Source organism: Gracilinanus agilis, chromosome 1 (genome assembly GCF_016433145.1).
Source record: "Gracilinanus agilis isolate LMUSP501 chromosome 1, AgileGrace, whole genome shotgun sequence".
Taxonomy (NCBI): domain Eukaryota; kingdom Metazoa; phylum Chordata; class Mammalia; order Didelphimorphia; family Didelphidae; genus Gracilinanus; species Gracilinanus agilis.
Window position 1 is genome coordinate 183,299,283 of NC_058130.1, and position 23,137 is coordinate 183,322,419.

A 23,137-nucleotide genomic window follows, 5' to 3' on the forward strand; every position below is an offset into this window, starting at 1 on the left:
CTACTGTGCTTTCAAAATATCACTAAATTGAAGAATCAGTAAAAATAATTTTTTCTATAGGCTTTAAGTATTTAAAAATGTGAAAACAGAATAAAGAAATACTCTAAGGAAGGAGATGGAAAAAAAGGGGAAGAATTTATTTTTTCTTATAATTAAGGACTGTAGAGGATGCATAGATGTTAGAAATACAGAACAGTGATTTCTTAAACTTCACATTTCATCTGGGCTGGGAAAAAAGAAGGTGTTTTTTTTTTTTGTCTTAAAAACAGGAAAAGAATTGGAGAAGTAGAAATAAAGGAAAATAAATGGGAGACTGTGCTAAGATGGGGTAGAATCAGGAAGGGAATAGCTGTAAGTAAATAAACTACAGCTAAAGAGGGCTTTTGAAAGGAAAAAAAAAAACCCAGCAAGACAGTGAATTCTAGCTGTGTTATCCTAGACAAGTCACTTAAGCCCAGATACTTACCCTTTATCACTCTTCTGTCTTGGAACTGATATTCAATATCTATTCTAAAACAGAAGGTAAGGATTTTTTTAAAAAAGCCTTAGTAAATTAGGTTTGAACAAGGAGAAGAGGGATAGGAGAGATAAGATTGATAAGATAAGATTGTTCTAAACATATCTTTTTTAAAAATCCCTAAATTCAAGAATAACTTTTAAAAATTATTTAACTGAAACTCAAAATTTTTTAAAAAAGTAAACAAAAACACAAGTATACAGATTTTTTTTAAGGTTTACTTGAAGTTTGTTGGAAAACCAATGCATTTATTTGAGATAGTTCTTTTGATTGGCAAAGGGTAAATCTTATGCTTTACATACATCACATTCAGGAAATGCTCTAGATACTAACTAGCCAGGAATGATATGGAGAAGCATTAGCATACATAATATAATGACAATGAAGAGTTCAGATTAAAATACAACTGAAAACCTCCAGCTTTCCCTAGAAATGTGATTTCTGAGAATTGCCTCATTCTGGTCACAGAATGGGAAGCCTATTGTGAGATATGACTGATGACCAATGGTCATAAATTATTTTATCCATGAATATATAACTTATTTGTGCTGATGACTGAATTCAGGGGCATATTGGAAGAAAATGAAAAACATACACTGCTGTTAAAAAAATCAACACAAAGAACTGAGTATCTGGGACCAGTGACTCTAAATAATTGAAATGCAATATACCATTTCTTTTGCATGGCATATTGGAAAGAGTACTGCCATATGGAGTCAGGGGACCTGGGGATATCAACTTTTTTCCTACTGTGACAATAAACAAATCATTTAACTTTTCTGGGTTATAATTTTCTCATCTGTAAAATGGGGAGTGAATGGTAGACTAGATGATCTCTAAATGCCCCTTCTGGGTCTAAATTCTATGTTTCTAGGAAACAAATTCTCTCAATATTAACTTGTTTTACTCAACTAATATGTGTGTGTTTGTGTGTTGTGTATTTCAGGGTTTGGATTTTCCTAGCTTTTAATGTGAATTTAAGGGGAAATTCTCTCCAGTTCCCACTTATACAGTAACGTGTTCAAATTTGAGAGGCTACTTATACATCTCTTGCACATGATTTATGGCAAGAAGTGTTTAATAACTAGTTTCTGGAAAAAGACATTAAAAATATGAATGTATGTGATTTTTAAAAATATATTTTTCTTCATACTTAAGAAATTATATATTTGTATATTTTTTACAGTTAGTACAGAATGTCAAAATTAGAAACAAGTTCAGATCCTGTGATATGTATTATATAGTTTCATTCACTTGGAACAACATTCTCCCTACTTCCTCTCTGGCAAACCTTTGACTAATTCTTGATGGTGTTCTACATGATAGTGTATGTGGCAAGATTCCCTTTAAGTATGGCCACTCTATATAGTTACTTTCAGTATTTTGTGACTTTCTGCACTAGTAACCTCAGACTTCTAGTCAGAATTCATTTCGCTGCATGGGAACTGCCCTGACAGTTTTTCTAAATTCACAAGGCAAGAAAACAATGGCACATTGCTAGAAGCTTTGGGATTCTCCATAAATTTCTCAATAGCTTGAAATTCAACTAGATAAGTAATTAAATGTTCTACAGGACCTTGGAACACAGCTATATATTTTGTACAAGTGCAAAAATATGAATCAACTCCAAATTTCTAGGTCAGTACCCATAAAGAAGAATACTAAGACCCAGAGACTAAGACCCTTCTCTCCTACCAACTCTCTGCCTTCTGTACACATTGACATTTAGAAATTCCTTAATGCATAAGGGAGGAAAAATCTTTTGTGTGCTCTATATGCTGGCACTAATGGGACTCAACACGGATTAGAAATGAATGAAGAGACAGAAAAGAGTCCACAATTCTCTATGGCATCCCACATTTAACCTTGATTTCCATTGGCCAACACTCCAAATACCTCTTTTTCCTATCCTTCCTCTTCTCAGATACACAACAAAACAATGAGATTTCAGTCTAAACATCTTTTTAAGGTTAATGACTTAGTTCCTCCTCTGAATTCTACTCAGCCACTGTTTTTTTTTCCCTGTGGAGATATTTTAAAATGCATGAATCAAAAAGCTCAGGGGCAGCTGGGTAGCTCAGTGGAGTGAGAGTCAGGCCTAGAGACAGGAGGTCCTAGGTTCAAACCCGGCCTCAGCCACTTCCCAGCTGTGTGACCCTGGGCAAGTCACTTGACCCCAATTGCCCACCCTTACCAATCTTCCACCTATGAGACAATACATCGAAGTACAAGGGTAAAAAAAAAAAAAAAAAAAAAAAAAAAAAAAAAAAGCTCAAAAGGAGCTTTCCACAATTTAATGAAGTCCAGTCTGATCCTCTATCACACACTGGTATGTGTGTTTTTAATGAGGATTTAAATGAATAATTTCTGCAGTAAGCTGAACTACTGAAACTGATTTGCTTTGCCTTGATTCCAGTAAAACAGTTAATGCTGCTGTATGAACTTTCAGTGAACTACTCTATTACCCTGAGAAGAAATAATAGTCCCTTCCATTTTATTTAAGCTTAATAAATGAATCCTTCCTGAATCTAGGCTTTTGATGAAAAGAAATTCAGTCTTATGCCTAGATAATATTGGCAAACTACTAAAACAAGAAATATCAGTAGGCAGTCCATAAGAATATCTCAGATGGGAAAGAACCTGTTTGTACAAAAATATTTATAACTGCTCCTTTTGAGGTGACAAAGAATTAGTATCTAAAGGGATGTCCCTCAATTGGGGAATGGCTGAACAAATTGTAATATATGATGGTGATGGAATACTATTGTGTTATAAGGAATGATGAACAGAATGACTTCAGAAAGAACAGGAATGGGGCAGCTGGGTAGCTGAGTGGATTGAGAGTCAGGCCTAGAGACAGGAGGTCCTAGGTTCAAATCCGGCTTCAGACACTTCCTGGCTGTGTGACCCTGGGCAAATAACTTGACCCCCATTGCCCACTCTTACCACTCTTCCACCTAGGAGCCAATACACAGAAGTTAAGGGTTTAAAAAAAAAAGAAAAAAAAAACAAGAAAGAGCAGGAAAGACCTACATGAACTGATGCAGAGTGAAATAAACAGAACTAGGAGATAATTATACACAATAACAGGAATATTGTGGAAAGATCAAATGTGATACACTTTGCTACTAACAGCAATATAATGATTCAGACAATTCTGAGGAACTTATGAAAAAGAATGCTATCCACCTCCAGAGAAAGAACTATTGGAGTAGAAATGCATATATGATTTTTCACTCGTTTATTTGGACATATGTTTGGGGGATTTGGTTCTATAATATTATTTGCTTGCAAAAATGAGTAATATGGAAAAAATTAAAATTGTACATGTAAAAAGTATGAATAAAATATTTTTAAAAGAACATCTCAGACCTATTATTATAAAGAACTATTTTTAAAGTTTCTTAACTCCCTCTATAAAATGATATGGAAATAGAACAGGAAGGAGAGAAGAGAGAACAACTTATTAAAGTTATTTTTTGATCTTATGATCAGAGAATCATAAGATTCGGATGTGGGAAAAATATCAGAGATCATCTAGTTCAATCTCTTCATTTATAATAGATGAGGAAAGTGAAGTGCAATGAGGTATTAAGCGACTTGTACAATATCACACAGGTGGTAAGTTAAAGAATGAGGATTTGAGCCCAAGATCTCTAATTCAAATCCAGTTAGTGTTCTTTCCACTATACCAGGGATGGGCAACCTTTTGAGCTTGGTGTGTCAAATTTCGCCAAAAAACCAAGTATAACTCGGGTGGTGTGTCACTTTGAGAAAAAAACTATAATTTTGTAATATTTATAGTTTAAATAACAAAAAAGTATAATTGTAATATTTAACTGTATTTAATAAACCAAAAATAGGTAAATTGATATAGATAGAATTGTAATCTATAGTGCACAGAGTGTCTACACTATACTACAGCAAACATTTCATTCTCGGCATGCGACCCCATACTTCTTTGTATGTGGCCGCATGCAGCTGCATGCCATTGAAAATGGTTATGCGTGTCAGTGCTGACATGTGTGTCATAGGTTTGCCATCACCACACTATACCATTCTGCCTGGCACTTTTAGGCCTCATTTAAACCTCCAAAGACTCCTTGCTATTTAAGAGACTAGAAAGATTCCATTTATTTGTTTTGTGTTAGTAATCTCCTCTAGATATTCCAGGCCATTAAAATCTTAAAGTCCCAAATGATATATTTTTTCTCAAATCTCAGATAATTAATAGAAATATGTTTTTTTCTCAAATATCTCAGATAATTAATAGAAATATGCAAGGCCAAAAGCCATTCCTCCATAAATAATTGGTTAAAGGATATAAACAATTTTCAAAAGAATTAAAAACCATAATAGCAATATTAAAAAATATTCGAAATTACTTACTGGAAAAATGCAAATTAAACTAAGATTTCACCTTTATCAAGGAAACTGACAAAGATGATGGGAATAGTCAATGTTAGAGAAGGTATAGAAAGATCAGAACACTAAAACATTTTTGGGGAAGCTGTGAATTAATACAATAATTCAGATAATGAACATAGATGCAAAAATTTTAAATAGAATATTAGCAAAGAGACTCCAGCAAGTGATCAAGAGGATAATCCACCATGATCAGGTGGGATTTATACCAGGAATGCAAGGATGGTTCAACATTAAGAAAACCATCCACATAATTGACCATATCAACAATCTAACACAAAAAACCACATGATTATCTCAATAGATGCTGAAAAAGCCTTTGACAAAATATAGCACCCATTCCTATTGAAAACCCTGGAAAGTTTAGGAAGAGAAGGACCTTTCCTAAAAATAATAAACTGTATATACCTAAAACCATCAATAAGTATCATATGCAATGGGGATAAATTAGAAGCCTTTCCAATAAGATCAGGAGTGAAACAAGGATGCCCATTATCTCCTCTTTTATTTAACATTGTACTAGAAACACTAGCAGTAGCAATTAGAGAAGAAAAAGAAATTGAAGGTATCAAAATAGACAACGAGAAGACTAACCTATCACTCCTTGCAGTTGATATGATGGTCTACTTAAACAATCCTAGAGAATCAACTAAGAAGCTTGTAGAAATAAATCAACAACTTTAGCAAAGTTGCAGGATACAAAATAAATGCACATAAATCATCAGCATTTCTATATATTTCCAACACAACACAGCAGCAAGAGGTAGAAAGAGAAACACCATTTAAAATCACCCTAGACAATATAAAATACTTAGGAATCTATCTACCAAAACAAACACAGGAATTATATGAAAGCAACTACAAAACACTTTCCAAACAATTAAAACTAGATCTAAACAATTGGAAAAACATTGATTTCTCATGGGTAGGACGAGCTAACATAATAAAAATGACCATTCTACCCAAATTAATTTACCTATTTAGCACCATAACTATCAAATTACCAAAAAATTTTTTTACTGAATTTGGAAAAACTATAACAAAGTTCATCTGGAATAACAAAAGATCAAGAATATCAAGGGAAATAATGAAAAAAATGTGCAGAAAGGGGGCCTAGCAGTACCAGATATTAAACTGTATTATAAAGCAGCGGTCATCAAAATGGCATGGCACTGGCTAAGAAACAGAAGGGAGGATCAGTGGAATAGACTTGGAGTAAGTGACATCAGCAAGACATTGTATGATAAACCCAAAGAGCCCAACTTTGGGGACAAAAATCCACTATTTGACAAAAACTGCTAGGAAATTTAGAAAACAATATGGGAGAGATTAGGTTTAGATCAACATCTCACACCCTACACCAAGATAAATTCGGAATGGATGAATGACTTGAATACAAAGAGGGAAACTATAAATAAGTTAAGTGAACATAGAATGGTTTACTTGTCAGATCTCTGAGAAAGGAAAGATTTTTAAACCAAGCAAGAATTAGAGAAAATTCCAAAATGTAAAATAAATGATTTTCATTATATCAAATTAAAAAGCTTTTGTACAAACAAAAACAATGTAGCCAAAATCAGAAGGGAAACAACAAATTGGGAAAAAATCTTTATAACAAAAAACTCTGACAGGGGTCTAATTACTCAAATATACAAGGAGTTAAATCAATTGTATAAAAAAATCAAGCCATTCCCCAATTGATAAATGGGCAAGAGACATGAATAGGCAATTTTCAGATAAAGAAATCAAAAGTATCAATAAGAACATGAGAAAGTGTTCTAAATCTCTAATAATTAGAGAAATGCAAATCAAAACAACTCTGAGGTATCACCTCACACCTAGCAGATTGGCTAAAATGAAAGAAGGGGAGAGTAATGAATGCTGGAGGGGATGTGGCAAAATTTGGACATTAATGCATTGCTGGTGGAGTTGTGAACTGATTCAACCAGTCTGGCTGGCAATTTGGAACTATGCTCAAAGGGCTATAAAAGAATGCCTGCCCTTTGATCCAGCCATACCATTGTTGGGGTTGTACCCCAAAGAGATCATAGATAAACAGAAAATATTTATAGCTGTGCTTTTTGTGGTGGCAAAAAACTGGAAAAGGAGGGTATGCTCTTCAATTGGGGACTGGCTGAACAAATTGTGGTATATGCTGGTGATGGAATACTATTGTGCTAAAAGGAATAATAAATAGGAGGAATTCCATGTGAACTGGAAAGACCTCCAGGAATTGATGCAGAGTGAAAGGAGCAAAGTCAGAAGAACATTGTACACAGAGACCAATACACTGTGGTAAAATAGAATGTAATGAACTTCTGTACTAGCAGCAATGCAATGACCCAAGACAATTCTGAGGGATTTATGGAAAAGAACGCTACCCACATTCAGAGGAAGAACTGCAGGAGTGGAAACAGAAGAAAAACAACTGCTTGAACACATGGGTTGAGGCGAACATGATTGGAGATGTAGACTAGAAACTACCACACCAATGCAACTATCAATAATTTGGAAATAGGTCTTGATCAATGACACATGTTAAAACCAGTGGAAATACGCATCAGTCATGGGGGGGGGGAGCTCGGGGGTGAAGTGGTAAGTAAGACCATGAATTATGTAACCATGTTAACTTTTCTAAAAAATAAATATTAATAAATGTTTAAAAAAAGAAACAAAATAAAATGGTCCACCATCACAACAACAACAACAACAACAAATCCTTTCCTATAAATGATGGCTTTCTGGAAGTAAGGGGTGGGGGGAACACGGGGAGATACCTAAATGATTCAAAAAATTATTAATAAACTATCTTTTTAAATCACAAGGTCTTCCGTAAGGTTAAAATGAGACTTTTCCTTCTACCCAGGCAGGCAATATTCAAAATTAATGACTAGTATTATGCCCATACACACATATAGACATGGAGTTTTCAAGCTGGAGGATTCTTTGAAACAATCTAATTTACTTCCTTCATTTTACAAATAAGGAAACAAAGTTGCTTGATCAAGTAGAACTGCTGAATTTCCCTAATTCCCAAACAGGGCATGACCTTGTGAAATTCCAAAGGTTGCAAGATGTTAGCCTTCCCAAAGATTTCCCAGAAGGTCCCTAGAGCAGCAAGCATCAGTGTCTGCTTTGGAAGGCAAGGACAAATTAGACACAATGCACAAAGGAAGCTTCAGAGCACTCTACACTGAGCTCAATTGAAATAAAAAAGCAATGATTAGAACTCAAGTTAACTCTTAATTAGTGTTCTTCTGGGTATAACTTGTCTCTGTGTCCAGGAGATGAGTATCAAATTCTATTATAATTTATCTTTATCAGATAGTAGCTGGTATGAAAGGAAAATATGTTCTAATGTGAATTGGGCTTCATAGGCTAGAAAGGCAAAAGATATCCCTAGTGAATGTATTGATATCAGTATATTTATCATTCCCTAGGAGTTATTCTTCTCACATCTCATGTATATCCAATCAAATACATACTCTGAAGATGAAGGTAGCACAAATTGCTTAGTAAAGACAAATTCTATACATGTAAAAGATATCAAGTATGTTTGTTATGCAAAATTTTTAGATTAAAAAAAGCAAGTTCTTGAACAAATTGCTCATAGTTTAAGAGCACATTTTAATTCTTTAATAAATGATTCTTATCACTGTTATCATAATCGATAAAAGGGAGTGCCTTCAGAATGAATAACTAGACAATAAGAGCAAAAATATTTATCCAATCAAAGGATAATCTTTCTAGAATGCTTGCTTGAATGATACCCTAAATGCATTTCCTGGGACACTAATTTAACAGCTCCAGGGGTTATGGTAACACAAGATTTATTCTTCAATCAACTGAAATAGATCAAGGATCAGTTTGGATATTTCTTAATGACCCAAGTATCTCGAGATCTTTTTATCACCTCCAGATAATTTGATAATGGCGATAATGACAGTTTAATTGATAAGAAAGAAGCGGACACGTCTTTCTGTCAGCTCATGCTGCTGCTGCTGTGTCTCTTGCAACATGGAGTTTATTATATATACTTTAAGACTCACTTCACACAAAAGAATCCCCCCCAAAAGTTCGCATTTGAGCAGAAACACAAATTATGCCATATCAAAACACAAAGATTCTCAATAACTTCCAAATAGAAGAAGGCTAAGGTTGAACTTCAGCTGGGTCCTTATCAGAAAGCTGTGACAGGGAATATTTTCTCTGGGGCAAAATGCCCCTCCCGGAGGAATTTATGACCTTGAGTATCTGAACTACTTTTGGAACAAAAACAGTTGTATTTCTGATCAAAGGAGAGAATGTTAACCTCTTAACTGCTGGATTGCTAGGAGCTTACAGCTTTTCATTAAGGAAAGGTATGGATCAGAAAAGGAGTCAAAAGAGGAGTCTCAGATTTAATCTATTCTCTTACTGGCTTCCTACACAAGTAGACTGGCATGTCATTCTTGAAGTAAACACATCATAAGAAAAGACAGACATGTTTTTTGGCCCTCCTGATTTTTCTTTGCTAATTAATAATCAAAAGTCTTTGGAGAATTAGCCCTTAATCATATCAAAGCAGTTACTGGTAATGCACCAAAACTCACTATGTTACCAGAAGCACTTAGTAGCACTAAGTTATTCAGTTTTAACAATATGCCTATTAGCCTCGTGAGTGTACTGAGAATTCCATGTTATGTTCTCAATCTGTACTTGAAAATAATGAAAATCATAAGAATTCTCTAGATCTTTCCTAAGTGGCAGCCAAAGCAGACTTAAGAGAAACAATTATGTTTTAGCCAAAAGGGAACGAGAAAAGGGAATCAAAGTATAATTACCATTGAAAGGTGAGTAAAAAGGTTGAATTGACAGCTTAGGCAGGAAAGAAGCTCTTCATCCTAGTATTTCTTAATAAACTAGCAATTGTCATATGCTTGAATAACAACATAAAGCCATCCTCCTAATTCGTACTCCATAGTGACCATCAAAGTGAAGAGGACCAAGCTGTCTGGTCAGGAATAAGAGCTATTACCTGCAAGTGCCTCCAACCACACTTTCTAAAAGTTGAATCAAGATGTAAAATATACCACCTTTAAAGGTAAAACATAAATATTTGTACAATTGATTGGTCCTTATATAAACTTAATTTGAAAATCTATTAATATTCTAGCTAATTCTGAGGAGTGACATAAATCAATCTGCCCTATTATGTATAGAGAAGTGGTCACAGATGGTAAACCTCCCTCTTGTGACTCAAGTGGCTATATACCTGGAAAATTATATGAGCACCAAACACTCTGTACTTCCCTTCTGGATTCACGAACATGCAGATCATCAAAAACATGTAGATCATATTTACTTCTTTTTATATTCGCTAAAATTCCTTTTCACTTATGGGCCAGATAACTTGTTTCACCAAATTCAATCTAGAAAAATAATTTTCTTTTTGGCCAGAACATATGATTTTTATCAGCGTAGGGAACTCCCCAATGAAGAAAGCACCTTTACCAATACTGAACAACTAGTCTATATGGGTTAATAGGATTGCCTGGAGCACTCAAAATTAAGTAACTAACTCATGGTTATAGAACTAGGAAATGCACCTATGTCTTCCTGACTCTGAGAGCAACACTTTAATCATTATAATACACTCTGACTCTTGACGTTACAAAGGGTTTATAGAATATATTTCTGATTTTGCTAAAATTCAGATTAAGTTTAAAAAAGGTTATATGTAAAACATTTATATTCCCAGTACTCAGCACATATTAAGTATTCAAATTTTTATTGATTCAACTTGACTTGGTTATCTGAACTGCCATGAATTACCTATATGTGAGAACAATTTCTGTTAGCCAAATGATTTAATATTGATGGGCAAAGTGAACCAAATGGGAGTTTTTCCAAGGTTTTTTCAAGTGACTTTTAAAAAAATGTCTTACCATAGTTTCTTTAAAACAAAAAGAAATAGATATGTAGTTTCATTAGTGTAGAGAATTCTCAGTAAAATGTATCCTCTAATAGGTATGCCCTTCAGTTGGGGAATGGCTGAACAAATTGTGATATCCAATGGTGATGGAATACTATTGTGCTCAAAGTAATAATGAACTGGAGGAAATCCATGTGACCTGGAAAGACCTCCAGGAATTGATGCAGAGTGAAAGGAGAAGAACCAGGAGAACATTATAAACAGAGACGGATACACTATGGCACAACTGAATGTAATGGACTTCTCTACTTGCAGCAATGCAATGATCCAGGACAATTCTGAGGGACTTATGAGAAAGAATGCTATCCACATTCAGAGGAAGAACTGTGGGAGTAGAAACAGAAGAAAAACAGGCCCTTGATCACATGGGTTGATGGGGATATGATTGGGGATGTAGACTCTAAATGATCACCCTAGTGCAAATATCAATAATATGGAAATAGGTCTTGATCAATAACACATGTAAAACCTGGTGAAATTGCGTGTTGGCAAGGAAAGGGGGTTGGGGGAGGGGAGTGAAAGAACATGAATCTTGTAACTATGTAAAAATATTCTAAATTAGGGGGTTTCTGGGTCGCTCAGTGGATTGAGAGCCAGGCCTAGAGACTGGAAGTTCCTAGGTGCAAATCTGGTCTCAGACACTTCCCAGCTGTATGACCCTAGGCAAGTCACTTGACTCCCATTGCCTACCCTTACTACTCTTCTGCCTTGGAACCAATACACAGTATTGACTCCAAGATGAAAGGTAAGGGATAAAAATATATATATTCTAAATTAATTAATTAAATGAAAATTTCCAAATTAAAAAAAAAAGTGAAGTATCCTCTATCAATGAAGATTACAACTTTCTCAGAGATTTACAGTCTTAAAAAGTTATCTGTGGTACTGAAAGAGTAAGGGACTCACCTGAGGTCATAGAGACATTATATATATATATATAAGATGTAAGGACTTGAATCCAGGTCTTCCTGAATCTGAGGCTAGTTCTGTATCTACTAAGCCAGGCTGCCTCTCTCTTAGTTACATCATCATCATCATCATCATCATCATCATCATCATCATCATCATGATGACATATAATAGCTTTGTCTTATTACTAGTTAAGCAGACTGATGTTTTGCAGCATTTGGAAAAATTATGGAAGGATCCCAAGATCCTAAAAATGCACAGTTTATATGATTTTTCTATTTTTAAAGAAGTATTTATTCTTTTTTGGTTTTAGCAAATCAAAAATACTTTGTAAAATTTTCACATATTGCATTTTTATGGATTTAATTCCATAGCACCTTAACAGAAAAAAATGATTTATTTGCTCAGGGACTGAAATGAACCCAATTTAGGAATATATTTCTTTCTTGGGTGTTTGCTATGTTATAACTAAATTAGCTTTCTAATCTGGTTTTAATATATGAAATACTAATGAAACACATTAAGATTAGATTCAGATCAGTAGCCAATACTGTTACCCTTGATTATTTCTTACCTAAACAACAAATAATGTATTATATGTGGAAGAGCTGGATTACGATTAACTCTAATCATAGTTTTCTAAGTCAAAGTTGGTAAAGAAGGTGTGTATAACAGGGCAATTCCCAAAATGGAAGAGAATTAGAATTTACTAAAAATTGCATCTAAATCTTCATTAGAGTTGACAAACTCCATTTTTTAAAATCAAAATATAATATTAATAATATAGATTAGTTGTATGGCACAGCCAAAAACAGTTTTCCTGATAGAATACCTTATTTCCAATGGCCTTTTTAGGTGGGAAACTATAGGCCCTCACTTGAGGATATTTGTTCTGTAACTTGTGATGCAAACTCCTGAATTCTGTATATCTTCTATATACATTCCATTCGTCATCCTTTATCCTGATATAGACCTGTTAGGAAAAGACAGAAAAATATTAAACTCTAAGAGAGAAGAGGATATTGAGCATACCTCTTTAAAACCCTTTTATAAAGGTATTTGCATATAGGATTTCATCCATGGGGATTTACTAATAATTACAGAATCGACAAGTTTGAAAGTGTCTTTGAGGTCATTTAGTTCATGTAAGAGGTGTAGCAAAACTCCCAAATGTGATCTGAACCAGATTAAAATATCATTAAAATGTTTAACAAATATAAATGTTAACATATTTATTAATATAAAATAAAATATAATACAGCATAGAAATGTTAATGTGTGGTTTCCTAATTTGATATGTGGTTAGCAGGGATCCATTTCTATTTGAGTTTGACAGAACTGATCTAGTTTGTGCCCTCATTTTACTAACTCATTCACTCATTCAACACACATTATCCTAGGTACTGGGTATACAAAGAAAAAAGAAAAATGAGTCCTTATTCCTTAGACATTACACTCTAATAGGGGAGGGAAAAAGGAACAATATGCACATAGGAAATAAATACAAAAAAACTGGAGAGGAGAACACACGTAAATGGATAGAAAAGGAGAGGGGTCCTGTAGGAGCTAGTACTTGACCTGAGCTTTGAGAGAAGCTAGGACTGTATGAGGCAGGGGTGAAAAGGAAGGCAACTCCTAATATGGTAAATAGTCTCTACAATGGTGAGAAGATGGAATATCATATACAGAGAATAGCAAGATCAGTTCAGTCAGTTCAGCCCAAGAGTACAACCCACGAAGGAAAAAAATAAAAGAAGAATAATTTGAGGAATGAGAGGAAACCTGGAAAAGAATACCAGAGCCAGATTATGAAGGGTTTTTAAAACCAGATGAGAGCTGAGACCTAAAGAGGTTAAGTATCTACTACTAGGAAGTATCAGAGTCAGCATTTGAACCCATAACCTCTGATTTATCCAGGGCTCTTTTTACTTTACCAGATGGCTTGGAAGGTATCCATAGTTAATCAGCATAGAACATGCTCACAGTTGCCATTTGGCATTACCAAATAGCATATTTAATATAATATCACCCAAAGCTCAATTGATGACTGACGACCAAAATGTATGAAAACAAACCACAAATGTAATTTATGCTCATTTAATTAAATGCTTTAAAAACTGCTTTTTTATATACAGAGAATTAACGTGGGTTGCAGACTTCAGAGATGCCCTGATTTCCTCCCAACCAGATCTTTGCAAACATTCTGTTTGCAAAAAAGCCATCAAAAGCCATGTAAACCATATAAGGCTTCCCAACTATCCCAAGCAATTTACTGACTATTATTAGAAACAAGAATAAAGTAATAATCAGAATTTATAGATTGTTGGGTTGCCTAAATGTGACCCATTTAGGGTTTTGTCCCACCATGCTAGTAATGTAATGATAAGGTATATGATGTTCCAACTTCCAGATGAAAAATGATAAATTCAATCAGCTGATTGTTTAGTATAAGTGGTACCGAATGGTCAAGTCCATTTTGTAGTTGTTTTTCATGTACATGTTTAGATTATAGTCACAGGTACAAAAGAAATTAGTTTTATACCCAGTCTCACACTTTGGGAAAAACTAAAGATAAAGCAATAATCAGGTGTTACATGCATGTTTTGGACATAAGACCTCATTGTTTTCATTAAGACTTTTTGACTTTCAGAAGCATGCCCAGTGGGCACAGAATTCCAGTGATATTTTATACAGCACTGAAAGGCCTTTAAGCCTCCCTACAGCAATTGCAGTCAAAGGAAAAACAGGGAAGAGAGGGAGGGAATGTATTAAAAATATTTCATATGAGTTAATAACAGCTTACAGAGTAAAATATCAATGATAAATGCCCAACACGGTTTACAATTGCTTCATGTCAATAAACTTCTAAAAATCTCTTTGTCATTACTATAACAACAGGCTTCTTCAATTTAAGTGGGTTGCTCTGAAAAACAGCTGAAATGCTTAATAGAGAACAATAAATTTTGACTTTGCATTTTTCATAAAACATTTTGGAGCCAAGTACTTCACACTATAAAGACTCTTTTGCAACAGAAGACATGATTAAAAACTCTAATACAATGCATATAAAGGTAGTCAAAGAATGATATATTTTACTGCTCCTCTTTTAGAATCCATTTTCAGTTACATTAATAAGCTTTTAAGAATATCTATGTGTTCAACATTAGAATCTCCATATGTTTTCTACTGAGGACCCTATGACATAAGATTTCTAACTAAAAATCCCAAGAACTCCTTTTTATATACATTTATATGATTATATATGTATGAAGATTATAATAAATGAATTTTCCCACCCTTTAAACACCATCCAAGCTTTGCTTTCATAGTTCCAGACCCTCTTCCTCTTTCAAATGAAAACTGCCAATCCAAGCTCTTTACCCTGGAGTGGGGGAAACGTCAAAGCCCCTTCTGTGCTGTGCTTTTTCCCATTGCCTGCTCCACTATGATGTCATATATTTTATATATTCTACTTTGAATTGTTGAGAAGGAGCATAATCAATCAGTGGATATCCCTAAGTATCAACTTTCTATAGCTCATCTATACTGCTCAGAGGTGACAGGTGTACAATGACTAGGCTGCAAGAGAGATAAAACAATCAGAACTTCTGGCCATAAGGATTCCAGTGGAAAATATAAATTTAATCTCAAAGGCAATTAGGTAGGTAAGTTTGCTTTTTTAAAAAATAATAGATAAAAATTGCATAACACCTGCCAAACCAAAGAGATTTAAATTTTGAATTATCTGATTTGTTGAGATAATATTTAAAACTGTTCCCACTCTTAAACATGAATAATTGACTGAAGCTGAAAATCTGGGCATTCACATTTGACTTATGGACTCAGACAACATGCTAAGAGTACAAAAAAAATGCCCAGAATCAGAAGCAGATTATTTTAACTATAAAATGAAAAAGTAACTACTTCATTACTTCTCCTTATGACTACTATAATAGTTTATTAAACAGCTTTAATGCCATTAGTCTCTAACTACCAGACTTATGCTATTCACCAAAGCCAGATTAAAGTATATCCATAGTTATGTTACTCCATGCCTTAAAAACTTTCAATAGTTCCCCATTGCCTTATGGATGGTATTCAGGGCTCTCCACAAACTTTGTAGAATTTGTAGTCTTACTTTATAATCTTACCCTTAAAGTATCCAGCATTACAGTCAAACCAAACCACTCAGTCATATATACACATTCCAGCTTTCTCACCTCCCTAACCAGTTCTTACTTTCTTCCATATGCATAGAATGCCCTCTCTTTATCTATGCTTGCTGAACCACAAGGCCAATATCAAATGGCATCTTTTTTTGTTCAGTTGTTTTGAGTCTTGTCTGACTCTTCATGACCCGTTTTGGGGTTTTCTTGATAGAGATATTGAAGTGGATTGCCATTTCCTTTTCCAGTTCATTTTACAGATGAGGAACTGAAGCAAAGAAGATTAAGTGACTTGCCCAAGGTCACATAGCTAATAAGTGTCTTAGGCCTGATTTGAACTCGGGGAGATGAGTCTTCCTTACTCCTGACCCAGCACTCTATCCAGTGCTCCACCTCGCTGCCATAAATGGCATCTCTTCTATCCTAATTCACTATTGCCCCATGTTTCCCCCAAACAGGAATGATCTTTGCTCAACAGCATTTTCTTCTTCCTTTCTTATATTCTGCTTTGTATTGTTGAGAAAGGGCATGGCCAGTATCTAAAGTGTAGGACCTACTGTCAAAAAGAGCTATGGGTTCAGATCCTGTCATTACCACTTGTTGTCCACAGGCTATTCCTTAAACTCTCTAAACCTCCAGCAACTTTAAGACATGCTAAGTTATGTAACTTCCTTTTTGACATAATATTGTTATGTTTAATCTCCTTTATTAAAACATAAGTTAATAAAGTAAGCAGGTGCTACTTTTATTCATCTCTGTATCTCTTACTACACTTAATCATACTCCTTTTGAGGAATAAAACAGACTGAATAAGTATTTGAGTTGAATGTTCCTGACAGTGGTTTTCTTACCATAAGGGAACCAAGAATGCTGGGGTCTAATTTCAGTTTTGTTATAATTAACCAGCAATCAGAAAATGGAAAAGTCACTTTTTCTTGCAAAGGATTTGGCATCCTCATCTGTAAAGAGATTAATTTTATTTTATCTCTAAAACATTATGGTTTTGGGGTGGGGGAAGTAAAAATTCTAACACTAAAACTTAAAAGCTTTTTTAAAAAAATTACCTGGTTTGGCTTTCTATTTATAATCTATATTTTACTTTATAAGAAGTTTTGGGTTGGTTTTTTTTTTTACTTTAGAAGAAAAAATAGTCTTGTGGATTCAGTTTGATTTGGCAAGATTGACTTCTACTTTTAAAAACTGAAAAAAATTAAAAGTTGTTTTTTTCTTTAGGCTAAACTTAACTGAAAGTGATGGTGAAAAGGATATTAAAGCAGCCTCCTGTGGACACTAGGCAAAGAGAATAGAATCAAACAATTGCACTAGGCAGCAGAATGTGATCACATCATTTTTGTGGACTATCCTTGCAATGCTGCATTATGAGTCACTATTATTTAAAGCACTCTTTTTCCCAACCTCTGAACACTCCAGCCCACAAATGAAAATTCTATGAATATTACTTCTCCTTGCTTATAGAGTCTTTTAAATCCAGAGAAAATTTCAAAGGAAGAATAATTTAAAGATAGCTCAAAAAAAGCTCACATTACAAAATTATAAACAGTAAAAAACATGAGGATAAAATTTTTTCCTGATATTAGTTAATAATTACAGTCCTGTGACCCTGTTTTAAAAAGCACACTTAGAAGTGTGCTACACTCAAACAGACTTCATTTGCCTCAGATAGAAAAATGGGGTGTTGCGGTATAGAGAAGGCTATTATACTTACCTACACCAGGAAATAAGGAATCAGGGGAAATTCTTCTGAATCCTGATGCAGTTAGAGACACTTTCTAGCAGGGTGACCTGGCTCAAATCATTTAACCTCTTGGAAGGTCATGTTCCTCATCTGAATAATGAGGACAATAAATCCAAGATGGCCTACCTCGTGGGGCACTTACAAGGCTAGTATGTTGTCGAGTTATAAACCTTAAAGTGCCATATAAATGTGAATTATTATTATAATCAATACTATTATCTGGGCCCATATCCCCTGATGCTAAAGCACAGAGGTTCAGTTGAAAGAACACTAGTTCTATAGCCAGGAAAGCAGCATTCAAATACCACTTCTGATGCTTCGGACAAGCTATATGTGTAGATAGAATTTTCTCCCTATGGCTCGTCGAAACCCAACTGGTCTTACCCAGCATCCCATTTATGTCCTTATGCTTGAATGGACAGACGTGAACGCATTTGCATGGAAGGACCAGAGGATAAAAGTTTTGGTGTGGCACCGCCCCCTCTCTCTGTTTCCCCAGCGGGGTTCCAACGAGCCTTAGGGAGTAAATTCTATTTACACATATAATGCCCTTGGACAAGGCACTTCATCTCCAAGTCCCTCAGCTTCATCTATAAAATGAGGGCATTGGAATTTATAGCATCTGAGGTCCTTTTCAACTCTAAATCTATAAACCTATGACCCCAATTAATGTGTTTAGCCAAAAAATGCTTGACTTCAGTCAAAATAACATTATAGGAGGCAGTTAACTTCATGGCACCAGTTTTTTAAATAGAAGACATATTTTGGGAGAGCCAAAATTCAGGCTCTAAAATTTTTTAAATATAGTCTATAATTTAAAAAAGAAGTCATCTTGAGGAACAAACTAAAGTATGGACATGAAAACACATCATGAAAGGATTATTTGGAGGAAATGTTTTTACACAGCTATTTCTTATTGATTTGGGTATTCTCTGGCTTCTAGTACGTGGTAAATACTGCTTAACTGTTGGCTGAAATTAATTAAACTAAGACAAGAAATTATTAATAGAGTAGCACAAGAATATAAGCATCATCCTGTGTTCCCTGTGGTTAGTATTTGATTATGGATCACAGATTCTTAATTTTGGGTTCTTCTGGCTTTCTAGCAAGCAACCAAAAAGTTTGTTTGTTTTTTTAATTATTAAGTAGGGAGTCCAATGGATTGGCAGTTCAATGGATTGAAAGTCAGGCCTAGCGATGGGAAGTCCTGGGTTCAAATCTGACCTCAGACACTTCCTGGGTGTATCCTGAGCAAGTCACTTAACCCTTACTGTCTCGCCCTTTCCATTCTTCTGCCTTGGAACCAATATACAGTATTATTCTAAGACAGACAGTAAGTATTTTTAAAAAATTATTAAGGATAAAGATATTGAGGGTTATCAGTTCATATAAGGAGTGACACATTCTGCTTATTGTACATTAAAGAACATGGAATTTGCATTAGAAAATCTTGATAAATTTTCATGCTTCCTTTGACTAGTTATGCAACCTTGGGCAAGTCAACTTTTCTGAACCTGTTTCCTCAACTATGAAATAGGAATGATGGTGAGGTAGCATGGTACAATGGGAAGAGCACTAGCTCTGGACTCAGAGCATCAAGGCTCAAGCCCCACCTCTGACAATTACGATCTTGGCCTCTCAGCAGTAGCCATCTGACCTCCCTTGGTCTCGGTTTTCTCCTGTAAATGATGGGTTTAGGTTTAATAGATGATTCCTGAGGTCCTTTTCATGCTAGATCTATGAGCATGTGTGCTTCCAATTTTACAAGGTTCTTGACAAAATCAAATGAGAGATGTATTATAAAATCATTTTTAAAGGTAAAGGGGCCCTATTTTCGTGAATTTTAAAAAAATGATTACTTGGGAATTTAAATGATTGCCAGTCTAATCTGGCCATAAGTACCTGTAAAGACTAACCTCTAAAGTTTCTTCTTTCACTTTATAAGCCACTAAAGTTGAACATAATAACACCACCACCTGAAGGTAGCAATTTACAGATATTAGTTACTTCCTGGAATTGAGCTCAGATCTACACTCCTAAACTATTTTCAGCTTTTAAAAATGTATTTCACCAAATAGTAAGTCAATCTGAGAAAACTAGTCCTTTTATTCAAGCAATAGATAAAACCTAAAGTTTTTAGTTGGCAAATATTGGTCATTTTTATTAGATGTTTGAAAATTAAAACAGGATGACCAGACAATTGAACTACGTGAATGAAGAAAGCAGGGAGGGGAAGGAAATGAAAGAGGGCATATAATGCTTACTAAGTGCCAGGCACTAAGCTATGTGCTTTTTATGAATATTATCTTTTTTTTTCTTCACAACAACCTTGAGAGGTAAATGCTATTATTGTCCTCATTTTATAGCCAAGGAAAATGAAGCAAATGGCCTAACAGTGACTTGCCCATCTAGTTGTATGTATCTGAGATCATATCTGAACTGAGGTCTTCCTGCTTCCAGGCTCAAAACTCTCACAACTGCATTGACAACAACCTAGGTAGGATACAAACAGAAATGTCTTAAGACCAGAAAGGAAAAGAATGAAAATGCTGATTTTGCAGGGATACATTTGTTGTTTCAGTTATTTTTCAATTATGTTCAACTCTTTGTGATCCCATTTCCAGTTTCTTTGGCAAAGTTACTGGAGTGGTTTGCCATTTCCTTCTCCAGATCATTTTACAAATGAAAAAACTGAGGCAAATGTGATGAAGTAACTTGCCCAGAGTAACATCTGAACTCAGAAAGATGAGTCATCTGGCACTTTATCCACTGTACCACCTAGTTGCCCTGCATTGATACATGGAAGAAAGTAAAAATCATTCTCAGTACCTCCTAGTACACAATTGTGGCCATTTTCTAAGATGGTCAAACAAAATTGGCCTAGATAGCTGACCAGTCTTTTTAAAAAAATGTATAACATATTTAGTGCTATTATCCATATAACTTAAGAGATTATTGCTCTTGAAACATTTCATCTGTTATAAACTATTATTTACTAATATTTCCTGTCAAGATATCTGATTTTAAATACTCCTAATCCAACAATTAATTGTATAGTATACTCATACTGTATTAAGGAAGGGTCAATAAATGTAATATACTAAAGATGTTCCCCTTCTCTTATAATGTTCTTAAACTGTGTAGGAATCAATAACTAGTGTTTTAATGGGAAAATGGGCTTACTAGATTTGTGTGCATTTTTAAAAGCAACAAACTACCTCATGGGAATCCAAATGAATATTCCACAAACAATGAGACAACAACAATAGTCTAACACGTGTATTAGCAGTATCAGATGAGTCACGTACCTTACAAGATGGAAGACTAGACATTTTCTCGAGTCACAAATCTCAAAAAATAAAAACCCTCACAGAGGAATTATGGGTCATAAAAGCAATTATAGCTATCACTACAAGACAATAATCAAGAAGCTCAATAAAGTAACAGCCTTTTGAAATAATTAGCAGTAAAGAGCACAAATGTAGTCATTCCTCACTTTTCCTTCACTAGCCTCTGTGCTCCAAGGGCCAAGACCCTAGAACTGGTGCTCTGGGATCCACTCAATAAGTCCCCACTTGAGGGTCTCTGTGTGTACACACACCACCCCTGACTTTACCCTAACATCCTAGTACAACAGTGAACTCTAATACTGTCCAGTCACTTCTAAAGGCAGGAGTAAAGAATGAAAGACATGTACTCTTCCTATGTTATCCTCTAAGTTAGAGAACCCCATGACAATAGATAATTCTGCTGAGAACATCTACTTCACCCCTTCACAACCCTGCAAAAAATGGAATGAGAAGAGAGTAGCACCTAGCTAGAGCCAGGCCTTTTTATTCTAGACAAGTGAGCCAATGTTAGAGGAGGTTGAGAGAGATTTGAAGTCAATCTTCAGAAATAAATCTACCTCAAAGACTCATAAAGTGAGTCACAAAGGAATAAAATGAAAAAAAAAAAGACTAAAATACCACAAAGATCTCAGGAAAAGAAAATTCAATTAAAAGCCTAGGACACAAACAGATAAATGAATGGGGAAGATGTTCAAATCAAAATGAAAGATGAATAACAAGACTTCAAAAAAATTGAAAATCTCTCTAAATAAACATTGCAAGAAAAAAATAAATTGAACCAACATGTGACTAAAGCCAGAACTTTTGGATTCACAAGAGGATGTGAAAACATATTAAAATAATCTAAAATGCTTAAAGAGGCATACCAAACTTTGAGAGAATTTAAAAAAGAACAAACTAGAATTTATGACCTTCACAAAAGAAATAATTAGTATAGTAAAAAAAAAAAAAACCTTGAATACAGTTTTTTTCTCCAAAGAAGAGAAATAAAACAACAGATTCAGATTACAAATATACTGAAATGAAGGAAATTTGGGAAAAGAGCAAAATGCAATAATATTAAAAGAATACAATGTGTATACAAGACAGACATAGATCTCAAAGATAAAATACATAGAGATAATTTAAAGATACAAGACCTCCCAAAAGAACATGACAAATCAAAAAACTTAAATATATAATTCAATAAGTAATACAAGAAGCTGCTTATAAGTTCTAAATATAGAAAACAAAGCACTAATCAAGAGAATCCATGGATTGCCTCCAGAAAACAACTACATGATTTTTCTCTAAGCCAAATATTTGTTAAATTTAATATTTGCAATGACAAAAAATTATGCAAACTACCCAAAGAAAGACCTTAAAATCTAAGGAAAAGGAAATGTGAATCAAGACAAAAAACCACTGTGTACCCACTAAAACCTACAAAATGGGATGGAATATTACATATTCAAAAGCAAAGGATCTTGACATGTAAAACTCAAAATGATGTTGAAAACCTCAGCCTAAGTATCAATGAAAAAGGTGGACATTCAGTGAGAGAGACATTTGAAGCATTCCTACAAAAAAGTATATAAGAAATCAAGAATATGTCATATTTCAAATTTCATCTTTTATGAAACAGATTGCAGTCAAAAATATGAAGGCTTCTCTGTTTTTTGAGAATAATTAGGAAGAGATGTGACTAAAGTATACTGGTTAAGAAGAGATTATGCCAGATTGGAATAATAATTTGATAGAAAGTAAGGTCATATTCACCTTTGTATCTCTGGTAGTATCTATTGATACTTCACTGGATCCACAATTTTCATAATTGAAGATACCCCCTTCATTAATGTAAATCACAACCCAGTCACAAAATAGAAATGCATCCATATCCTCATTTAAATTCTTTTCAAATTTGGAGTTCTCTCATAAGGAAAAGAGACTTCCTCTACATGTCAAATTTATAAGATTATCAATGGAGCATAAAGTTTATCCATTTGATAGTACCTATTATTGCTACAGGCCAAGCCCACATCCTTTTCTAGTGTAAAAGAT

General features: G+C 34.4%; 1 protein-coding gene across 1 annotated transcript in view; it reads right to left on the reverse strand.

Moving 5' to 3' along the window:
* Window positions 1-23,137, reverse strand: part of SNX29 (sorting nexin 29) — a 714,032-nt gene that overhangs the window by 129,428 nt on the left and 561,467 nt on the right. Inside the window, exon 19 of the mRNA XM_044659168.1 lies at window positions 12,658-12,798. Within this exon, the coding sequence (XP_044515103.1) occupies window positions 12,658-12,798 (141 nt within the window). The remainder of the gene's footprint in view (window positions 1-12,657; window positions 12,799-23,137) is intronic.